A 23,596-nucleotide genomic window follows, 5' to 3' on the forward strand; every position below is an offset into this window, starting at 1 on the left:
TGCAATAGGGAACATCAGACTGAGTATGGAGGACAGATCAGATGAAGAGATACATATACTCTGAAATGAAATTATCAAAGGTTTCCCAAGCTACTGATGTTGCTATAAATAGACTGACATCCTGCATTACTAGAAACTTCAGAGAAGCCTGTTTCTCGGTGCTTCATTCCTCCACTGCTCTAAGTGAAAATACAAACAGGGGAAGTTTGGGCTGCACCAGGTGGAATAACAAAAGGTATGCTACTGAACACAAGAAACAGCCAAATATCCATTTAGCAGCATCAAACTGAAGATTCCACAGAGGAATTTAGGATGGGAGAAACCAGCTGAGTGAGGTCAAGTTGCACAGGGCTGCGTCCTCCAATGTACTCAACGGAGGCTGTACCTCCATTGGCACCCATGCCAGCATGGGATCACCCTCACCAGGGGGAAAGAGTTCTCTTCATGTCTGACATCCATTTCCCTTCACTTGTGTCTGTTGCCTCGCCTATCACTGTGCACTTTCAAGAGAGTCAGGGAATCAGCTGAGTTGGGAGAGACCCACATCGGGTCATCGGGTCTGACCTGGTCTCCTCTGTGCCCTCACCTGAGATAAAGATACACAGAGATGAATTGTTCTCAGTACCTTCTCTTCCTTATGCTAAATAAATCCTTTTTTTCTGGGAACTTCTAGCATTGAAGCAATTCATTCTCTCACTCTTCTGCTTCCCTCCCCAGAACACAAAGGGTGTTGAGACAGACTATTTGCACAGGATAAACAGGAAGAAATAGTGCATCTGGAGAAATGAGGGCCATAAAGAAGCAAAAGCACCTCCTTTTAGCAAATGGCCATGGGCTTTGCTGGTTAGAGCTGTACCAGCCAAGGATAATGATAAATCTGAGCCCATTAAAGAACACTACTGTAGCAGAAAGCAGGCTACCTGCAATCCCACTACATTTTATTACAGCCTCACTGAACTACACAATCTGCTAAGTTTTAGTCAGGGTCAGTGTGTGGGCAGAAAAAAACTGAAGGAGCAAGTAGCAGTACTTGCTGCAGAGAGATCTCTGTTCTCCAGCACTTCAGCTCCTGTGATGAGGTACTGAAACCCCACTGTGCTCACAGTCCTGCCCTGCTGGCAGGGATACCCATAGTTAGCCTTGCTCAAGTCCAGCAGGTTGCAGCTGCTGTGGTCCACAGGGAGGCCCAGGTGCATCCCATGACCCCTGACCATGGTTTGGCACCCCTGCATGCCCTGCCCTGGAGCAGGAGGGGTGGATGGCTGACCCTGCTCCAGGGAAGCACTCAGATGCTGATTCAGAGGCACAGGTTGGGATGCTTCAGATCTTGCCACGTGTCCCTCCCCTGAAACAGTAAGGTCCCTTCTGTGCAGGGCAGCACTGGGTTAGGCAGGGACATCTCAAACATCAGACCTTCACCTGGTAGAAGTCCACTTTCTGGAAAATATCTGTACAAGGAAATTCTTTAGCTTTGAGGATCAATGTGAGTACCATTCTTTGAAGAACTATAGGTTCCCGTAAATCTTCATTAATTTTATTTCCCCAATCAAAAAAGAAAATGTTATCTTACCGCAGGAGTTTCCTTTGAGGTGCTTTCAGTTAATTACGCTGCCAGTATTTGCAGCCAAAATACCACCATGTGTCTCTTTGTAGGTGGTTCCTTTTTCAGCTGAGACTAAATGAGACTTCAGCCTTTGAATACACTTGGAACGGTAAGAAACAGTTGTAGCCAACAGTGGTGGCTTCCTAAAGCACTGAAAGGATTTAGGAAGACATTTCTTCACTTCGAATTTAGACCAGGTGGCGATACCTAAATTAGCGTTATTACTGAAGAGCACCATCCTTAGGAAGTAATTTTTTGGCAGTCAGTTTCAAGCTCCAAATTAGAATATTCCTATATTTCATTTATGCAGGTAATTTCCATAATTATTATCGGTGACAAAGTCTAGCACATGCCTTTTCACTTTACATAAAAGAGAAACTGAAAACCTAAACTTCTAGTGCACTTCAAGATTTTTGGTATTTCCTGAACTTCCTTTGACTTCTTACTGTTAACTTGTGCCAGAAAGTCCAGTACAATCTGTCCTGTGCTGCTGAAGAGTAATTACTCATTCATGGTAACCCATAAGGGGGTCAGACTTTATTAATTTTAATCTGTTTTACCCAGACGTTAAAGCAAATTAATTTTCAAGTTTAATTAAAACACAGGTTTTAAATATAGATTAACAATATCTAAGGAACCAAAGAGGGTAGTACTGTTCTTATTGAACTTACACCCGTGGGACTTCAACAGATGAAGAATCAGACCCTTTCATTTCTTCTTTAGCTTAATGACCCAGACTCAGCAGTGTCTTATATGACTAATATGTGAAGAACAGACATTTGTCATCCCAAGTAGGTTGTTTACAAAATTTACAACTTCATAAAACCAGTAATATAATCTTTGATTTAAGTGATGCTGTGGGTCCTTACAGTTGTTACACTTCCACCACAATAAACCCTGAATATTCTTAAAAAACTTTTTGCTTTCATTTTTGGAAACAAGGTTTTGGTAGGAATCATGGTAGGAATAAACAAACTGTTCAGAAATTAGAGACAACTTTTGTCATTATGAGGAAATCAGGTGATGCTTGGGAATATTTATGCTGGGGAGAAAAGATGGGCTTTTAAAAACACTTGATTCTGTGAATGAAAGAACCATAGCTGGATGGAGATTTCTGCATGACTCATCTGGTTTGCCAAATTAAGATGTGTTAGTAGTGTATTAAGTGACAGAGCTGAACAAAAGAAATTCTACAGCTGAACTATAACAGCACAGGATTTCTGCTGAAAAATCAACTGGGAAGACCATGAACAGAGCATACAAGCAACAAGAATACACTGCTTTGACAAGATTTCTTTTATAGTTTTGACACTACATAGTCTTACCCAAAGCAGATGGTATCCTTGAACAAGGTGAAATTTCTCTAGCATATATTCATACCAAGAAATAATATTAATTACATACTATTAAATGAAAATTTCATGGTGCTATTAAAAGTGTTTTAAAGATGGAGAAGCAAGAAGCACTGCAATTCATTGCACACTAGAGTCCCAAACAACAAAATGTCTAAATGTGACCTCTATGAGGCCCTGTAGTGCTTGATATCGCGTAGCAGGTAAGGAAGTGTTTTGTTAGGTACAGTCCAGGGTACTTACCTTATTTGTAATATTGAAACTTAAAGCCAGCAGTGGAAATGACAAATCATCAGGGGAAAAAGAAATAAAAATCACAAGAACAGAGACATGTCATTTCCCAGCAAATCAAAGATATAAGAGGAAAATCAAGTATACAGTAATAAAACCAAAACCAATTGTCCAATACGTATCACTTCCCATAGATTTTGCTTTTTTCCTTTAGTGTGCCACATTTTTGTCTGCAGAACACACTTCAATTAAAGGAACTTCTGGTGACACTCTATCTGAAGAGCACTCTAGTGAAATGTTCTTTTGATGTATTGTAGTCCTAGGAGAATCTCTGTTTGCATCATATTTTCTGAGCACAGTTAAGCCATTAGATTTCAAGTCATATTTCAGTATATCTCAGAGTCTGAAAGAGGTGATGCAAGCACATAGGTTAGTCAGGGTGGTCGAGACTGGCCACTGATGACAGGACCTGTCCTATTGTCAGTACTTCCTAAGGAAATGCAGGTTGTGTAAAAAGAGAAAGCACACAGCCTTTTCTGTACTCATGACTGACACGGAGCATTTAAATTGTGCAGTAGCAGTAGCCTCATACTCCAAGTATTTATCCTGGGGGAATACACAAATTTATCCATGGAACTCTTGTTTACCAATAAAAACTTCAAACTACTCATCCACGTAAATGTTTCTTGTAAACAGTGAATGGGAATTTTTTTCAGCATGAATGAAATAATTTGAACTGTATACTGCCTTGAACATGGAAAGAGAACTGGAGGCATTTAAAACATGAATAAAAATATGTAGAACATTTGTAAGATCTTTTGCCAATTCACAAAGCACCTTTAAAGCAAATAAACTGGAGAAACCTCAGCTTAGGGGTAAAAAAACTTTGAACAACAAAACATGTACCAACACTCTTGCCCTGCTATACAAAGCAATGAATATCACTGTTACATTGTCCAAATACTTCTCATTTGAAGTGAGGATGCTTTGTAGTTCCAGGAAGACTTTTTTGCAATGCTGATTTTGAAGGATATACTAAGTTGTTCCAATGGTAACTGGCAGAGCTCAGAGAAATTCCATCCAGAGCAATTGAGTGAAAACTGATATTTCCATAATTTACAGCTTTGTTCCATTCTAGCCCATGGCACAAGAGAACAAGAGAAAAGCCAGCAAAAGATTCAGTTGCCACAACTTCATGCTCTAGCATAAAGCGGTCTCTGACAGAGAAAGAGAGCTGCTTGCCTCTTTTGAAAGGTTAGTGCTTCTGGATACCTCTAACAGATGTAACATGCATGTCATCACACGTCATCAGCAGGGCAGACAACATACCCATGACCCTCTTCAAGATTCGAGGGCAGTAAACCTCTTTTGCAGTTGCAAGCCCTGAAGTGGGGCAGAAGCCTTTCTCTCAGCATCAGAAGTCACTGACTTCCAACACTTACCTTAATACCAGGGGAGAACACCACCTGCCCCACTGCTGCAGATGGGATTCAGCTCATTTCAGAGAAAATACTCTCTACCTCGCTTTCCTCTTCTCTGATGCTGTTCTGTAACTCCTCCACTTGGCAGCACAGCTCCTGCAGGACAGAGGGCCACCTCTCCTGGCCTCAGAAAGAGACTCCAAGCATTCCCTGCAGCCTAGGACACTTGCAGGGCTGCATCCACCATTTGCAACTTACTCTGTGTCAAAGCCTCTACCTCAACATGGATAGCTTGCCAGGGAAATCACTCTGAGGTGTGTTAACACCATGTCTGAGACATTTGAAGCAGAAAAACTGACCCAAGTCCCTCGTTTTTGTCCCCTTTTGTATAAACTGATTTATCTATTAGCTGTGCTCTGGGAGCTGCACTCCTATAGTTCTTCGTTGAGCACCAGCTAAAAGCACCAGCTTGGCCCTCTCCAGCTGGGAGCAGCTGTAACAAAGGCAGCTGATCATGCTCTTGAAGCTGCTACAGAAGCTTCCTTACCTTGTCCTTGCCTGGTAGCTGTAAGTACCTCAAATTTCTTAAAGTGTTCCCAATCATTCCCTGATGACCTTGGATCTCATCACAGGAAAGTCAAGAAGCTTCCAAAGCTGAGCCCAGAGATTGCTGCACAAAAATCTGTATCTTTAGTTGTGATCTTGTAATATCCATTTCATAATATTCTGAATTTAGCCTCTTTTTAAACCATAAATGGAACAGTGGGTCAGTCAAATGACATGATTTATAAAAGATGAGAAATTACTGGGAGCCATTTTTCACAGCAGGTCCAGCTCCATCTGTAGATGTCTCTCACTGCAGACAGGTCTGGGTGTTGCTGAAGATGATGATATACTTTCCCTTCTTCCATTTCAACTTTAAAATTCAACTTCAGAGGCTGAAGATGGAAGATTAAACCTTGATTCAGTACCATGATTAATGGCACCAGGTTTTTTTTGTGTAAGATATGTCTCTGTTCAGTTTTTAATCCTACTGAATTCTTGACCTCCACACTGTTTTATGTCAATGAATTCAAGTGTCTGTTTCCACAGAAAATTAGGACTTATTGCTTTACAACCATTACCATGCAAGAATCTCTTCTCTGCTACTGCAAATGAGAAATCTGGGTGTTATATTGACCCTTCTACTTCATTTAATACAGGCCTTAAAATGAAATAGACACTCTGTCCTACAGCCTCCAGCGCAGCCCTGCTTCTGTGGATCCCATTTAGTGGATCCCACAAGTTTTACAAGTCTCATTAAAAGGCAGTGCAGACCTTTAGTTAATAAAGTAGCTCACTTCTGCTTTTCTGATTCAACAAGTGTGAAAGAGGATACTTCTTATTTTACCAATACTGGGCATGAGAAAACATGGTTTATAGCGCAACAGTCAAATCGGCTGTAAAAATTAACAGGTACTTCGGCTCAAATTCACTACTCTGTTCCACTCCTGCTGGAATGAAACTCATAAAACTTAAAACACAATTGAGTGAAGGCTTTCACACCTTCATTGCTTGATGTTGTTTCATGATTCATTATGTGGCTATTTCAGTTAATCTGCCTGCCATCATGATAGGGCACAAAATTATTATTCAAACAGGAAATTTCAGGTCCAGCAATTGGTTTGTTGTCTGACATGATCCACATGATGCAGGGCTGGAGACTTTTTTGTGTTTTGCATCTTTTCCAGTAGAATATCAATATCAAAAAAATCAATCAGTGGCTGATAGTGAAAGCTAAAAGTCCTGAAATGTTAAAAGATGGTACCTTTTGAATAGGTAACAGGATTCTGGGGGCAGAGGGCAAGGAGACTCAAAGGTCAAAAAAATTGTGAAGTTTGACAGACTCTGGCAATGCTTCTGGCACTTAATAAAACCTGCGTTGCATTTGTCAATTCCTATTTTAGGATTCTCTCCTTATTTACCTACAACTACCAAATACATCACATGTTACTTTGTCTAATACCTTCACATCAAGGCACTGTTAATGACTGAGGCAGCACTGTGGAAAGAAGCATCAGAAGATGTTAGCAGATTACACCAGATCACACCAATTTAATGCATTACAGAGCAAATCAATTGTGATGGATAGAACTTCAAATAATAAAATCTGATTACAGAGGGGCAAACCCAAGAAACATCCAGGGAGTTCCACATTGTGGAAACCCAGCAGATTAGATCTGAAATTAATCTCAACTAGATAATCACATTTGTATTCTGGATTTGCACTCACAAAGACAACTGACAAGAATGTATGTTCCCCCAAGTGACATAAATTGGTAGCCCTTGGGGCTACCACCAGAGTCAGGGGGAGAGACCCCCACTTCTTTGGTCAACATCAATTTTGCCATTCATTTCCAAAGGGCTTGCATGTATCAGGATCAAATTGAGCTTTCAAATTTTAGCTTTCCCTTTCTCAAGAGCACATTTCTGTTATGCTCCATAGGCTTTGGCCATTTCAAAGGGTCATGATGAGCTCTTTTCAGGGAGACAATCTGAGTCTTCTATCCTTCACCTCCTTCTGTTTAAGTCTATGAGTAGTCCCACTGACTCCTCTAGGATTACATGGATACTGAAAGTCAAGCATATATCAAGGAACTGGCAGGATTGCTGCCTAGGGAGTGAGAGACAAAAGGCTGTAGAAAAAATATTCTATAATGAGACTCTATTAAAAAAACCCACAAATGTTATTAAAGTTTTGTTAGTTTGTTACTGGCAGGGAAGTACACTGAATTTAACAGTGTGTATTTTCCCTACAATTTTTATTGTTTGGATACATGCTATTATGCATGCATACAGTGATGTTATCTACTCTAATATCTTTCAGATATTTTACTCTGAATGTCATAAGCACATAAAATCAGTTAATTCCTTCCATGTTATGAGTGCAGAATACTGATTGTGGAGCTATCAGTAATATGCATTCAGAGGATTCACTGCACTGGCTCTGAAGGATCTGCAATTGAATACTGAATAATCCACAAAATATGACAAAATGCAAATAAGGTGACTGACATGATATTGGAATGTTGAATTACTGGAGAAATACAAAGGAGGTATTAGTATTTTGTTCCTCTTGTGGAGAATTTACTTATGAGACTCTGATTTAACTAATTTCGATTTTTATTAAAACCCTTTTCATTACTCTGACCCACTGCATATGACAGCTGCATTTCAAAATTAACACTAATTTGCAAGTGCAGCTGGCCTCCCTTGACAGTGAGCACAAAACATTGTTACGACAGAAACTGAGGGTGGAGTTACACACATACTTAATTTTATAGTACATATGTTTCAGAATAATTTATTATAAATATGCCCCAGTGGCATCAGTTCCAATTTTTGCACTGCAGTTCCCCGCTTCTGACTTCCTATTAGCCAGATCTCTGCAGATCAGTTTGGGCCAGCTGTACCTTGCATTACTATTTCATCTCAGGCAGCTGTTCCCTCCCTGTTTATCCCTTCTGGGTTGCAAACACTGCCACAGAGATGTAGAGTTTGAGTTTAGGGAACTGAAAGACTGGTTTTCCCTTGCTGGAGGCCTTGACAGGATTTGGAGAGAAAGTTTCTTGCAGACTCTTGCAGTGGCGAACACCAGCACACCCTGCCCATTTGGCAATAATTAGCGTGGCACAGCAGGTCAGGCCCAGACCCGGCTGGCTACATGCTTGCTAAGCATGTGTTTATCAGAAGATCTTGCTGGAAGATTTAATTTGATGAGCTAGAGCCTTAAAAACACTGCTGGAGTTCTTTGAGGTTTGCTTGTGCCGTATGTTAATAAAGTAGCAGTAAATGAGACAGCAATTTACATTTTTAAATATCTAATATAAATAAATACATATAAATATATTGTGACAGAATCATTAAGGCTGGAAAAGACCTAAAAGAGTCTCAGCATTAACCCTGCACCACTCTGCTCACCAATAAAGCATGTTCCTAAGTGCTACATCCACATGCCTTCTGAACCCTTCCAGGGATGGTGATTCCATCACTTCTCTGGACAGAGGATTCCAATGCCTGACCATCCTCTCTTTGAAGAATTTTTTCCTCGTGTCTAATCTACACCTCCCCTAACACAACTTCAGGCCATTTCTTCTGGCCATGTCAGTCACTACCTGGGAGAAGAGACTCAACCCTACTTGACTGCAACATTCTTTCAGGTAGTTAGAACGAGTTTTAAGGTCCCCACTGAGCCTGAGATTAGATAGATAGATTAGATAGATAGATAGATAGATAGATAGATAGATAGATAGATAGATAGATAGATAGTAAGTATACATATAGCTTCTAAATTCTAAAATTTTTAAGCTCTGCAGTATATCCAATTTAGCTTTGGAAAGATGTAGTATACTCTTTCACCCTGAAAGCTTTCAAAAGGACTTGTTATTTACAAGTGATCTAGAATCCACATGCAAGAAGACAGTAAGGGAGATTAGTGCAAAAAGTAGTCAGGATTCAGGCACCAGCATTAAAGGATTCTTGCTGGTCAGACACTTACTTAGAGGTGTCAACCTTAGGTTTTATGTGTCTGTTTCCAGAGCTGAGGCATTGATAATATGCCACGGCTATGTCATAATTAGGCAGATTTCTAACCTTCTCTGTCCTTCCCTCCTCCAACCTATGACTGTCAGTCTTAGTTTGAGCTGATCTATGTTTTTAATGTTTCTTCGTGGGCACTGCTGACAGCCTGCAGCAGTGACCTCTCTCATCCCACATTTTCTGCCTTTCTCCATAAACTTCTACTACAAGCAAAACCTCTCCTTGCCCCTTTAGCTCGCATGTCACACGTGTGCCGAACTGGTGGTCCAAGCCCCACCTCACCAAGGCAGTCCCTGTGCCATCACCTCTGTCTGCCGGAGTCAAATGAAAGAGCACCTTTTGTGCTTAAAAAGCTGAGGTTCCCTGCAGGACGTCTAAGCCTCCACAGCATCTTGAGGGCTGTTACACAACGTGACCTGCTCCTACCCACGCGCTTTGTGGCGGGTTTGTCTGTGAGCAACACCCGGCAGCGTGACACCACACTCAAGGCCTGAGCCAATTCCCTTCAGAACTGATCTGGGCAGCCACCATGGTACCATGCCTTGACAGGGACACAGACCTTTCCAAGAAATGAAGAGAATACAGGCAGGCAAGTCTGCAGCAGTACTGCTGCTGCTGTGCTCACAAGCTACTTGATGTTCAAAATATGCTAGACTAAAACCTGCCTCGGTCATCACAGAATTCCATGGGTATTAATTTTAAATAAAAATGGAATTAATGGGAAATTTCAGCTCTTGATAAAATCAGATAGTCCTTCATGTTAAACTCTGACTCCCACAGAAAGTGGTAATCTCTCTCCTGTTTGTTTAATAAAATATGCTATTTGTCTAGTAGAAGAGAATGTTATGATTTATCTATCAGTGGTTTGCTAAACATCTCATTCATTTTGGTTTGCAAAGTGAAGCTTTAGGATGAGGGTGCTGATATTTTTGAATACCTGCCCATCCCCAGGGAAGCTGGAAAAGGTTAAAATTTTATTGCAGGCACTGCAAGTGCACTAATGTTTTACAGAGAGAGCTGGCATTGATCCTTTCCCCTCTCCTGCTAAATCTTCCACAGATGAGAGAAGCTATTTACTTTACATTGAGCAAGCAGAGCTCCTCGAAGAGAAATAAAACCTTTCTAACTTGGAACATACTGCTCGGAGCAGAGCTGGATTCCTGTTACACAACGTCTGATTATTCCCATCTTAGAAATATCTGGGGCAAATAATACGTGTCTTCCAGGGCATCAGCTCCAGGTGAGTAGAAAAAGAACTGACAACCTGGAGATGTCTGCAGATGCACACAAGGCATTTATTTATCTGGGCACAGGCTGAGCTGGAGTTGCAGCAAAAAAAGCAAGCCCTTTTTTTTTAAGCTAGGAAAAAACAGTGGAGAGTGTTCAACAAGAAGGAGGTTCAATTAATATATGAATGTAAGGAATAACTCAGTATAAAGACAGGAGTTTTATTGTGATGGTGAAGATAACTGAGGAGCAGTGTCATATCTCCCTAGTATATCTGATGCTTCTTTTAATAGAGCACTTATTAAAAGTAATCAAGTTGACTTCAGTTCAAGATTAGACAAATGAGTCTTATGAGTGCAGGACACACCTCAGCTCTAACTTGAGAAATACTAGATTTAAATGGTACATGCTATTATCAATATAGCTTCATCAAAGGACTGCCAAATCTCATGCACTATGGTATCTGCATTGAAAAATATGGGGAACTTCCATTTAATTATAAATTTGGCCCTCAGAGATGTTTGTTCTTGGTTCTTGTGAAAACTAATGTAAAGAGTAAGTGAAATCTGGCTTTGGAGCATAGCCCCTTATGAACTATGCTTCTGAAGCACTTCTTGTTGCTTTGATTTACAGCAGTAAGTGCTACAGTGGCATCTGAAGGTCTCACCTGCACTTAGATGCCTTTTAAGCTAGGTACTATTCACATTTGTGACTGCAGGCAGTCTCTGTGGAGTCCTAGTTCAATTTCTTGCCTTCCCAGGGCAGCAGAGAGGGAGCCAGAAAATTGAAAGATGCCCTGTGATAGTCTCTGCTTTCGTATAAACAATACTTTGTTAAGACATTAATGGGTTTGAGATAAATTGAAGTTGAATTTACATTATAACTAAGCAAATTTCTAAGCAAATTTCTTTTGAAGGGTCTTGGCTGGCTAGACTCCAGCAGCATCCTTTTGCAAGAAGATTGGGTTGAAATGCAAAGTAAGACTAGTGTTGCACAGCCTAGAAAGCTGGCAAATAACATAACAGGAGCTGAAGATGTGCATCAACCAGAGTCACTTGCCATGTGCCCAGGTCCCAGGAGTGGTTCTGTCTCCATGCAACTGCTCATTCCTCTGGGCAGATAATAAAAGCCAGTGACTTGCTGGTACTACACAGACATGGGAATTTTGCACTCAAAAGGTCTGAGCTGTTATCAAATACCGAGCTGATCTCGTTGTTTGCCTTTTACGCGTAAAGCACACATCCTATTTTATGTGACTGCTTTGAGGGGAGCACAGTCACTCTCAGCCACACAACCCATGCTCTCAATAAATGCACTCCCAAGCTGTACAGCTTCGCTTTTGCCCAGAGTACCACAGTGCAGAAGGCAGCTGCGTAAGGAAGGCAGAGTGAAAGCGTATGGATGGTGTTTGCATGAATCCTGCAACCCACAAGCCTCAGAGAGAAAACCTGAATGGGAGTGCTGCGCTGGCTGGGCTGGCCCAGGGCTGTCTGGTTGTGGCTGTGGCCTGGAGTTAGCCTCCTGAATAACCACCACTTTGCTTGCACAGGACTTGCTTGTGAAATGTCTCTGCACATAAAGCAGAGCTCTCTCACCTATATTTCTCCCCTCCTTGAACAATACTCCTTGCACTAAAACCTGTGTTTACTGAACATTGAAACACAAAAATGTGCTCTCAAAACATATGAAATTCAGGAAGGTTTTTTTCCTTTCCAGTACTCCATTTTCCTATGAAAAGGCTATTTACAGGAATGTTTCTTTGATACCATAAAACATTCTTCTCTGTCTCTCACCGATCACCATGTCCCAAAATTTTCACCATTTGTACTAGCAGACATGATGGTGAGGGTGGGAACTGTCTTGCAGACTGTCTTTAACTTCAATTGCTATTTAAACCAAGAGCAGCTAAAGCACTAGAAAACCCTTGATAAAAGACAGCTCTGCTCTATTTAAGAGAGGATTATTTTGCTTCAGTTTAAACTGCTCCCTTAATCAAATTGACATAAGCTTGCTTGATATCTATTTACGTTTCCATATTATTTTTTCTCTTGTTTAATTAAATCCATTTTGAATTATGCTTTGAGGCAAACCTGCACAACTGTGTATGTACACAAGCTCTCAGATGGTGTTACCAACAGCCCATTTGGAAATGGTACAGCTCATTAGCTTTGCTGGCTCCCAGACAGTTCAGGACAGTTTGAATTTCCTGCCAACTCAATGGTATTATTTAGTTTCTATTTAAAAGCTCGTGTTTCCTTTTGACCCAGGATGGTCATCAAGCACAAGCACTGAAGGGCCTGGCCTTTCATCAGCGTCTGCAAGAGCAGAAGAGCCCTGAGACTCTGGATGAGTACAGTGCATTGCCTTTTGCTTCCTTTTACTGCTGTTTTATGAAACAGAAGGAAAAGACAATGTGAGCTTTTGTACAAAAGTGAGGTGACCTTTCCAAGTTACATGTGGGATCTGCTGCTGTTTCTATAGAGACCAAACGCATTAACCTGAGTCAAGTGGGAATGCCTGAGGCTCATTGAAAGGGATATCGTTTCTCAGAGAAAGCTGGAAGATTTAAGTAAAAGGCTTGATTCATGTGCTTTACTTTTTAAACAAAGGGAAGCTGCATTTAAACTTCCTCAATTGGATGTCTGAGCAAAGACAAACATTTTGTGTCTGATTCAGCTTCCAATTTCCAACTTGCAACAGTCTTACCAAAAAGCTGTCCTACTTTAGGGTCCCAAATGCTTCTTTGGCTGACTAAGATTGTGCAAGAGCTAGGTTTAGACTGGTGAAATATGCTTCTTGTTCAGTCACAGAGTTTGCAAAAATACTCTGAGATGCTGCTTAGTTTGTCCATCCTACATCGACAAACCCATGAACTGAAATAAAATCTCCCCTAAAGGCAGGTTCTAAGACTTAAAAACATTTTGTTTCAATACTGAAAACCAGTGTACAGAATAAAATATTTGTCACTACGTGTAAGAAAGATTAAAAAAAAAAAATCATAAGAGATCGGTTGCACACCTTTTCTGGGAGTGACAAGAAAAGACAATGATGATAAATTTCTATACTAACTAATAAAATAAATTATTTTCACTGATTTTAGGTGCTAGGCCTATTTAATTTGCAGGTGGGTGGACATGAATCATGTCACAAGTACTGCTTGTTGTCATCTGTCTAGATATATTCTGTCTGATCACTGGAGAAAAATAAGCTCCTGCTTATGTGCCCAGGCAATTCAGTTTTTTGGTGGAGGAACAAGATGGTAAAGTGAGGATTCTCTCCAAATCCCCATTTCTACCTAGGCTAACAGGTATATTTGGTTAAACAAGACTTGTTCTCTGGAAAATCATCCCCCAGCCCTTGCCCTTCCAGGGGGTTTTCCTACAGTGTATTTGAGAGTCTGAAAACAAGGGGTTTTTTAGTGATTTTTCTCTTTGCATCTCTTAGGCATGCACTCCTATGCCCTCCCCTGGCTTTGGGTAATGGAGTATGCCTGCCAGGCTGTAGAAGTTAAGAAAAATAAAACAATAGTCAACACCAGCTCATTAAAAAGCAAAACAAAACTCCACACCCAAATAAAAAACTCCACATAGTTACAAAATGGCAGATTAAAGTTTGATTTAAAGGCTAATCTGACAAATGTTGCATAGGAGAGAACCATGTAACTTACAAATAGGAAAATTTCTAATTATCACCATGAAAAAGCAAAACTATGATTAGTTTGAACTGTGTTGAACCTTTGACTGCTTAAGGAAAGAATTATTCAAAAAGGCAGCCAGTGCACAAACAGCTCTTCATCTTTTACCTAGCTCGGTTGGCTTTTAGATCAAACAAGTCGGATCAAAGTTTGTTTTTACAAAGTCCACTTTAGATGCAAGAGTCCCAAAAGTACTTCATAAGATGGCCCTCTGAGAAATATAATATATCTTAAGTAATGAGTTAGGTATACAGAATTAAGCAGAATAAAGAGCCATGCTGGGTATCAGCAACAAAATAATTGGTTTTGTCATCTCAAATAAAAAATTAAATGTTTCTAACAGACTTTCATTTTCCATTCTGCTCCCTGACACATAACCCACACAAAATGCTGGGGTAAGGGACTGAACACTCTATTGATCTTAATAGTTCTGATGGCACCGCTCACTGCCGGGGTTAGTGTTCCCAGAACGCTTACTGGTCAGTTTTGGGCTGTCCTTTGAACTGTCATCTAATGGCACAACCCAAGGGTGAAGGTTGTGTCCCAGAAAGAACTCACTGAGTGTATCTTCCTGATTTTTGGCTTGTTGCCGCTGGGAAATGGGGATCAACGCTGCCTGTACCTGGTGCTCCAGTTGTGAGAGGTGATGAAGTGAGGAGAGCACTGGCAAGGACCAGAAAAGCTTTCTAAATTGGAGATGTTCCAGCCCGATGCTCCGTGGGTACGTGTTCTTTGTCTGATAAGGGTTAAGCTTTTTATTAAAGACGTTCATGTGGGTGCTTTGTGTACCTGCACAATGCGATGCCTCCTGATAAATAGAAGAGCATTAGTTTTGAACACAATCCCGGTTTATCCAGTGCAATAGCACATGCATATGAATAGGCAGGAAATATTGACACAGAGTAACTGAAAAGGTTAAGTCAATGTTTTCTCAGTGCTGCAATCTAGAAGTCATTTTGAGTGCAGCAAATTCTGAGATTCCCAAGCAGGAAGTAAACAAACAGGTCAAAGCAATTAACAGATAAGTTAGGCCAGCTCAGTGCACGCACAAACAGGCTCAGCAAAGCACTCTGTTCCAGCCTGCTGCCCAGCCTGAACACTTTGGCAACATCTCATTGCCAGTGGTTTTGCACTCGTGTGTTTTCCTCTTTGCAGGGGGCATTAAGTTCATGCTTACTTAGGGAAGTGTGACAACCTGCAAGGGCATTGAGGCTCTCCTTGGGAGCAAGGAATAGAGGGAGGTACATTTGTGGGGGTTGTGTTCTATCAAAATAGGGAGCTGCTCCTGTTCATATTGGCAATGAACGTATTGACTTCTGTAGGGGCAGGACTGGGAGCTGAAGGAGTCATCAATCTTGTTACACAGTATTGAGCAGAAGTGTAATAGGTGCTCAATCTGGTCTGTATATTTTTCATTTGCAACAGCTGTGTATCGGGGATAACACACGTTTATAGGAATTGATCTGATGGCCAGAATCTGTAACTAAGGACAAGTAGTGCAGCCCAGGAAGGTGGGATCAAGCAGGTGGGACAGTAGCAGGTCTTTGAGTTTCCTGAATAGCAGCGAGGAGAGACAGTAGCCTGGTCAAGCCCCAGTGTGTTTTACAGCATTGGCAGCACCTCATGCTGGGCAGCAGAGAAGCAGTTAATGTGACTTTTGATGGAGAGATATGAGCTCCTTGCCAGCCCAGGTAAGTAAGTCAATATTACAAAGCAAACTCCATAAAGAACTTCATGTTCTCTGGCAGAGGACCTTCATTAAAGCAGCAAGCGAAGCAGTATGTTTATTTCCCAAGGGTCAACCATTTACACCTTAAACTTTCAGAAACATAAATTTATTCACTGTGTTCCAAAAGACATTTTGCGTAATAGTGCCCTTTTGGGATTAAAAAGTCAGAATCTCTGACATTTTCCTGAAATTTCTGTGATGAGAAGGGATCACGTTGTTAAAGCTGAAGCACACTGGAGTGCCTTACAGTGCAAGAGCTCTCTTTTTGAATACCTGAGCTACTGTTGTCTGTGATGGGGTACCTGCTGGAAGAAATCAACCCTTCAGTAAACTCTTGAAGTATAGATGGTTTCCAGAGAGAAACAGAACTAAAGTCTCAGTCTGGAGCTTCTCAAAAGTCTGCATTCAGCTGACAGCGGTTTTCAGATGAGGTTTATTCCTTCTGAAGTCTCTGTCACGTTTATGTGGATTTGCAGCCACAAATGTGAGAACTTCAACAAGCACGTGGCAACTGGAAGAAGGCTTCAGTGAATGAATCCAGTTTAGTACTGAGGGCAAAAAAAGAAAAGGTTATCTTGGGGCTTTTCATCCTTGATATGAAGAGATGAAAAGGGAACATCATAACTTCAAAGTACATGAAAGACTGCTGCAAAAGAAGCAGCTTCTTTTCTTTATTTACTTGTCAGATGGGACAAGACATAATGTGTTTAAATGGAATGAAGAATCAGGTCAGGCACTAGTAAAATTAACTTTCTAGCAGCAACACACTAAAGCACAGGAGCAACTTCCTTTGATAGCTCTTGGGGTCATCTTTGCTGGGGGTATTGAAGTCCTAGATGAAGCTAGTGACCTCAATGTGTAAATACAGCTGACATTATCTTGTGATGACACGAGACCAGTCTTCTTCTTGAAGTCCCTTCAACCCTGCTTCTTTTGCACAGGGTCAGGAAAACTCTACCAAGGACCAGACAAGTTCCAAGACTTCAGGGACACTTAAGAGAAGATAGAGGAGGGATGATGTTTACCCTGGCAGAGCAGTTTGCACAGTAGCAGGGTTTACCTGCACCACAGAGATGGCACTCAAAACCTTGCAGTGTGCTTTTTTTCTCTTCATGAATGATTTCTGTGATGGTAAATAATTTTGAGAGGTTTTTACTCAGTTTGTCTACTTTCTTAGCTGCAAAACATGAAAGAATGAGTCACAACTTCTCTGAGAGTAGAAATTATTTAAATTGAAAATAAATATCCAAGTTGAACCTCATAGAAGTCAAAGGGATATTGCAGACCAAAACAAATATTCAAGATGAATGTTGTCTCTCCATATAAATTACTCTTCTAGAAAGCAACTTTTCTTATGCTACATAATTGAGATGCTCAGGTAAATCTTAGAAATAAGCTTCAGAACACTGAAAGAAATGCACATCATGTACACAATAGTGCTGTTTTCCCTGGCTTCAGCTGCATTTGAGATTTCAGGAACAGCTTGTATTACCTCACTCATCAATCTCTTGTCTTGTTCTGTTCCCACATTATTCTACTTGAAGTATAAAAAATGCTCCTGTTTCATTTAACCATTTGTATATATAAATCAGACCACCAGGAGAGCAAATGGAGTGAAAGCTATGAAGGGCCTATTATGTATGTAGGATCTGTGAAATAGCTCACCTGGAGGTAAAAAACAAAATACTTGTTATGAAAAGCTTTTCTTTTTGTAGTTCTTCAAGAAATATTCAGATTTAATATGCTAAATGTGTTAGACATTTCATCAAGATCTCTTTCTGTGCTCAGAGTACCGAACCGACAGGCTAAGATGAAAAGGAGAATTAATTAGAATTAGTCTTAGTAGGAAAAAAGAAACTGCTGGATCAAATTCTTGAAAAAGAAAGGAAGAAGTTGTTTCATTACCTCAAAAAAGAAGTAAGAGCAAACATTTTTTGATCTTTAAATCAATTGATCCAAAGCAATTTGCACCTGACCAACAGAGGAGCACCTAACTGACTTGAGTCAAGCTAGATAAAAGAAAGCAGTATAAATTAGCCAGAATATCCTCCCATTCTGACATGATTAGACCACTTTCAGTATTTAAGAGAAACTATTTTGATCTGCCTCAAACCTTTTCACACAGCACTAGCACAGGTTTCTTAGTTCTGCTCTTTCACTACAGAAAGTTGTGTTGTGGTTGAACAGGAAAGGTTGACTATAACTGGACTCTAAGTTGATATATTTTTCTTTTTTTTCATTCCTCAGGAAAATGTTTTGTAATTAAATACTTTTTGGTTTTAATTTTGTATTTTCTATAGCTTTTTTTCTAGGTGGTTTTTACTCCTCATTATACATATCTAAGTGAAACATTATTTTGAAACAAAAAAATATATCTTGAAAAAATTACTTTTAATGAGAGGAGGGTCTTACTAAACCAATTTGGTTTGTTGGTAATTTGTGCATACAAATAGATAGATCTAAATGTTTGGTAGTTAACATTTGAGTTAATATAACTCAAATGCTCTGTGCCCATCAGCATTTTCAGTGTATCTAAGAAAGCCCCTTAGTTATTCATGTGCACCTGCTTACCTGCACCATTGTGCAATCCTAACATCCAAATGGAATTTGAGCATCACATAGCCCTGCTAATTGACTTCTGACCAACAAGCATGAGAAAATTACACACCCTTGCCTTGCTCTTTTCCCACTGCAGTGTGCTCAGGGAATGCCACAAGTGATTTTAGACTGCAAGACATGCATCCACTTAAAAGATTTCCATTCTAAGCAGACAAATTGTAATCTCCCTCTGCACTACCAAAGATGTCTTTCATGTCCTACACTATCTAAGAAATACCCAGTTTATCCATTCTCTCTGAGAGGGAAAAAGATAAAGAATTCAAGACCTTGGAAGTCTTATGACTACTGATAGAGGAGAAAATTTGGATAATAAGGTCCATGTGACATAAGCTGACAGTATGTACTCTTCCTAAAGAAGAAGAAACAACTTCAGGACAGGTGAAGATTGTTGTCTTAAAGCAGCATCTTCTGAGCAGCAGCCACTGAAAAGCCTATAACCAAACACCTGAATTATCCTTTATGGAGTAAAATTATTTTTATACTACAGAATCCTACCCCAAACAGTGCTTTCCAATATGAAAATTTCAAAGGCAGAATAGTTTGCTTAATTAATTAGAAAATAGGTATTCTCCCTAGGAGTCACTGCACTTTCACCACCCTTCTTAAAACCATTTTCCCTTACCCATTTTAAAATGAAAATTTAATTTAACCCAGACAACTTTTTATGTCTCAAGATACATGTTTGGACTGAGTGCTGTTTGATGTGCTCCAAAGAGGTGAGTTGCTCTTCTGAATCTGTCTATTGGGCAAAAATGCAGGTTGCCACATGTGTATAGAGGAAAACAGTTTCAGAATGTAGGCTGGGATTTTTGATGGTAATTAAAGGGAAAGAGCTTAATATCAAGCACTTCTCCTCATTTCACAATTACCCTGGGGACATTTACAGTACCTTGAAAAACAGCAGAGGGGACTGTAAGAAAAATCAGCACATCTCAAAGAGAATAAAGTCATCAGTGTTTTAAAAACAACTCTGGCTGCTTTTAAGAAGTGTGCAAGGCTAAAAGGAGCACACCAAGTTTAGTTAACAGAATACCCAGGTATTCCTTGCAGGTAATTAATGCTTACTGTAATGATCTGCCCCTTCATTCTCATGTTAGCTAGGTTTTAAATGACTGTAAGGAACGAGCCAAGGGAACACGGCTGAGACGAATCAACGAGCAATACTTGTCACCGAGTGAGGCAGACAGTGCCATGTGAGGCCACAGGCTGCATTAAAATATTTGCCAGGTTTTTAGACAGGCAATTATCGCCTCAGTCTTTTGTAGGCCTCTGATGTATAATGTCATATTCACACGCAAACACGTTCTCTCTCACTTCTGCATTTGCCATTTTAGCCACATTTCCCTAATTGAGCTCTTTTGATGGAGATTAGCAGGCTGCTTTCACATGGCAGCTGCGGCAGTTCACCTGGAAGAGAGGAGGGTCAGTGGGGTCAGAAAAGCAGCCAGACAAGTTAATCATCTGCTGAATATGAAAATGACAGTGCAGGGAAACAGTCTATTCTGTGCAAATAAAGACCTTTTGTGAGAGTAAGTGATCGAGTTCCACATAGCTTTCCACCATGGAAAGTACATGAACAGTAAAGGGTTGGGGGTCGGGGGCCAAGACACTCGCAGCACTGTTCTGAGAGCAGTCAGAGCTGGGTAATTATGTCCTACCAGAAAGAGGCACCCCAAAGACAGAGAAATTTGTTACGTATGGTTATTCCTGGAGGTGAACACTCAACGTCTTTTTTCACAAGCTCTGCAGGAAGCTTTCAGGGCTCTGTTTTTAGCAAGAGAGGAACTCCTTTTTCCACACCCCAGCACCAATTATTCGCACCACAGCTTCAGTGGCAAAGGATTAGCTCAGCAGCAGCATCACTGAACTCACAACAAGTATTTTGCGAAGCTCATAGTGCTTGAAGGTGCCCCTGCCCATGGCAGCAGGGCTGGAATGATGATCTTTAAGGTCCAACACAAACCACTCTGTGATTCTATGGCTTAATCAGAGGAAAATTGCCAAATTGGAGCTCACACTTCACTGTCTGCTAGCCAAGGTGTAATAAGGTGCAGTTTAACACAGACCCACTGGTCTTAGCCATTGCAATGCAGACTAAACACCTTGAAGTAGACAATGAGAGAAGAAAACACAGAATTACACTCTTGTAAGCTGTGCTGCTCAATCTCCAGAGACTTCCAAAGGAAAGCAGAATACCTTTAAAAAGGGTGCATTTTATATGAAAGACTGAAAGGCTTCCCCTGAAAAACAGAATTCTATGTGTTTGATCCTTGCATTCATGTTATTGCTCTGAAAAGCACAAAAGACACAAATGTTTAGGCATTAGACCGTCAGTCTGTGAGGTAGAGCTGTATTTTCTATATATATCTGTAGTGCCTAGAGTAATGAGCACATTCACAAATGAAATAATTAATAACTCCTGAGATACTTCTAATATCTTCTGAGATGCCCCACAAAATGTGAGCTAACAGCAAATAAAGCATTTTTCAATATATCAACCATCAGTATCAGGAGGAATTACTTGTTTCTCCACCAGTAATTCTGAGTGGATTCATAAACAGGAAATCTAGTTATGTGTAACCACTACTGATATACTTCACTCGTCACTGTTTCTGTGCTGCTCAAATATGTGGCTGAAGGAGGCCATTGCATGAGTCCTTCACACACATCTGCCAGAATCCTTTGAGTGTGAAGCTCAACTGTACATGATGGAGTGGATAATACATCTTTTGTTGCTATGTGGGTAAGAACAATATCGAAACTATTTAGAGGATAATTGGTGTGCTCTATTTTAAAAGGAAATAATCTGGTTTCCAAGGGGACTAACTATGAGACCTAAAGCCTGTAGTTTATCTCAGTGTAGGAATGGGATCATTATGGAGGAAAACAGAGCACCCATCCAGTTCAATTACCCCAATTGTATTGCGAATGTAAAAGAGGAAATTGTACGTATCCCAAAAAGGAAAGTTTCCCACTCTTCCCCTTCCACCCCACTTGGAACCTACCCTGGAAGCACTTGGTCTCCTTCAGACTACAACAGGGCTTTTGTGCTCAGAAAACTTGGAAGGTTTGCTTCTTGCTGATTAGTCAGCTACCTCTTAAACCCTTCTTCATCCTACATAATCAAAATGCTAGAGCTTTTCAGGCTGTATTCGTCCACTCGGTAAACTGCCATATCTACAACTCCTTACTGGTGCTTTTGCAATCAACAAAAGAACAAGTGGAAAACACACTGCTTGGAAGGGGCGAAACATTTGTATAAGTTTATATATAAGGTATAAGGTATAAGGTCTAAGGTTTAAGGTCTAAGGTCTAAGGTCTAAGGTATAAAGTATAAGGTATAAGGTATAAGGTATAAGGTATAAGGTATAAGGTATAAGGTATGAGGTATAAGGTATAAGGTATAAGGTATAAGGTATAAGGTATAAGGTATAAGGTATAAGGTATGAGGTATAAGGTATAAGGTATAAGGTATAAGGTATAAGGTATAAGGTATAAGGTATAAGGTATAAGGTATAAGGTATAAGTCAACCATGATAAATGTGGTCTCTTTGGGGGAAAACATTCCTTGGAACAGTCAACTAAGAAATGTTAGAAGTGGGAAGAGAGGGGTAGGGTCCATGTTACCCACTCCAGAAGCTTTTTTTTCAGTATTTGGACATCACTGTGTTGTTCTTACTCTCCTGACTTTACCAACATCCCCAGATGTCTGGAAGGCTATGCAATATGAACAGCTGGTCAGCATATGAACTCTGAAAACACTGCAGTGAGAAATAAGCTGCTAAGGCTCTGCTCATGAGATTGCTCATGCCGGGCTGGGATATTCTGCCTGACCAAGAGAACTACCTCCTCTGTTGTTGGGCTGGTATTCAATTAACCACTGCAACCATCAGCTCTCTTACATGGGTTTCTAGCACTTTATGGGGCAGGTCATCTGCTGGTAGACTTCAATGTAAAGCTCTGGTTTTTCTCCTCAACAATATTTATACATTCTCCCTCTTTGATAACAAATTTTCTCTTGAGAAATCTGGGGTATTCAGTAACTTGGATCCTCTTTTGGTTATGTATATTGACTGCATATGCCTGTGACCAGATCAAATTAAACACCATTAAAAATAAATGCATCTGCATCTGTTTGGCTATTCTCTTTCAAATATAGTCATATATCCCTGGCCAGTATGCTGGATTATTGAACTTTGATCAGTATGCTCTGGAAATACTTTGGCAGTCCCACTGTGACACCCAGAGAACATTATCAGAGGACAGCACCAATGCATTTTAGGATGCATGTTGAGAATAGCATGAAGCATGAGATGTGTCATATTTATACTGATCTCAGGGAGTAAATCAGGTTGATTTTTACAGAGGTCTGTGAAGCTATGACTGTGAGAAAACATATGTCTCAGGGTGTTCAGGACATTCCTTGATTTTAAATTATCCAGATCTTCTAAGCAGTGGCCTAGTAGCACAAGTTTGAGAGTTGGCTCCTTTTCTTCTGAAAACTGTGAATATGGTGCAGTCTTAAGAATCCTGCTGTCTGGAAAGGAACAGATGGGCAAATTCATCAGAGTAAGTCTGTAAGTCAGTATGGTAGCTGGAAAAGCTCTCTGCAAATCCTGTGCATCACTGCAGATGGGACTGATATCCTGATGATCTGCTGCCAGTGGTTCTGGTAGATGATGAAAACGAGCATTCATCAAGAGGGCCACATCTAATTTCATGTGGACTTCCACTGCAGTCATGGTGCCAAACCATGGAGGCTGGACAGCTGCTGCTCTCTGAGACAGCCAAGGGAGCCCTACCTTCCACTACAGTTGCAGCAGTACCTTCAGACTTCCGTCTGAAATGAGCTGGAAAAAACAAAAATCCCCTGATCCTCCTGTTTCGAAACCCTTTGCAGGTGCAGAATATGGTGAAACAGGTAGGATAAAGATTTTGCTTTATTTTTTGTGGTTTTCAGTCTGAAAACACATGGATTGGGAGCAAATGAACAAGCACAGATAGAGCAGCTCCCCTATACCCAGCCTGTTTCTTTTTTTCTTTGATGGGTAAAAAACTGGTAAAAAACTCTGGGCCCAGAGAGTGGTGGTGAATGGAGTTACATCCAGCTGGCAGCAGGTCACCAGTGGTGTTCCTCAAGGC

General features: G+C 40.5%; 1 protein-coding gene across 1 annotated transcript in view; it reads left to right on the forward strand.

The window, feature by feature from the left end:
- The first annotated feature begins 1,679 nt into the window (after positions 1 to 1,679).
- The window catches only part of LOC147655731 (uncharacterized), a 51,576-nt gene continuing 29,659 nt past the window's right edge, over positions 1,680 to 23,596 (forward strand). Inside the window, exons 1-2 of the mRNA XM_086899466.1 lie at positions 1,680 to 1,712; positions 10,379 to 10,425. Coding sequence (XP_086755592.1) covers positions 1,680 to 1,712; positions 10,379 to 10,425 — 80 coding nt within the window. The remainder of the gene's footprint in view (positions 1,713 to 10,378; positions 10,426 to 23,596) is intronic.

This window comes from Cyanistes caeruleus, chromosome 1 (assembly GCF_971803275.1).
Source record: "Cyanistes caeruleus chromosome 1, bCyaCae1.hap1.1, whole genome shotgun sequence".
In the NCBI taxonomy this organism is placed as follows: Eukaryota; Metazoa; Chordata; class Aves; order Passeriformes; family Paridae; genus Cyanistes; species Cyanistes caeruleus.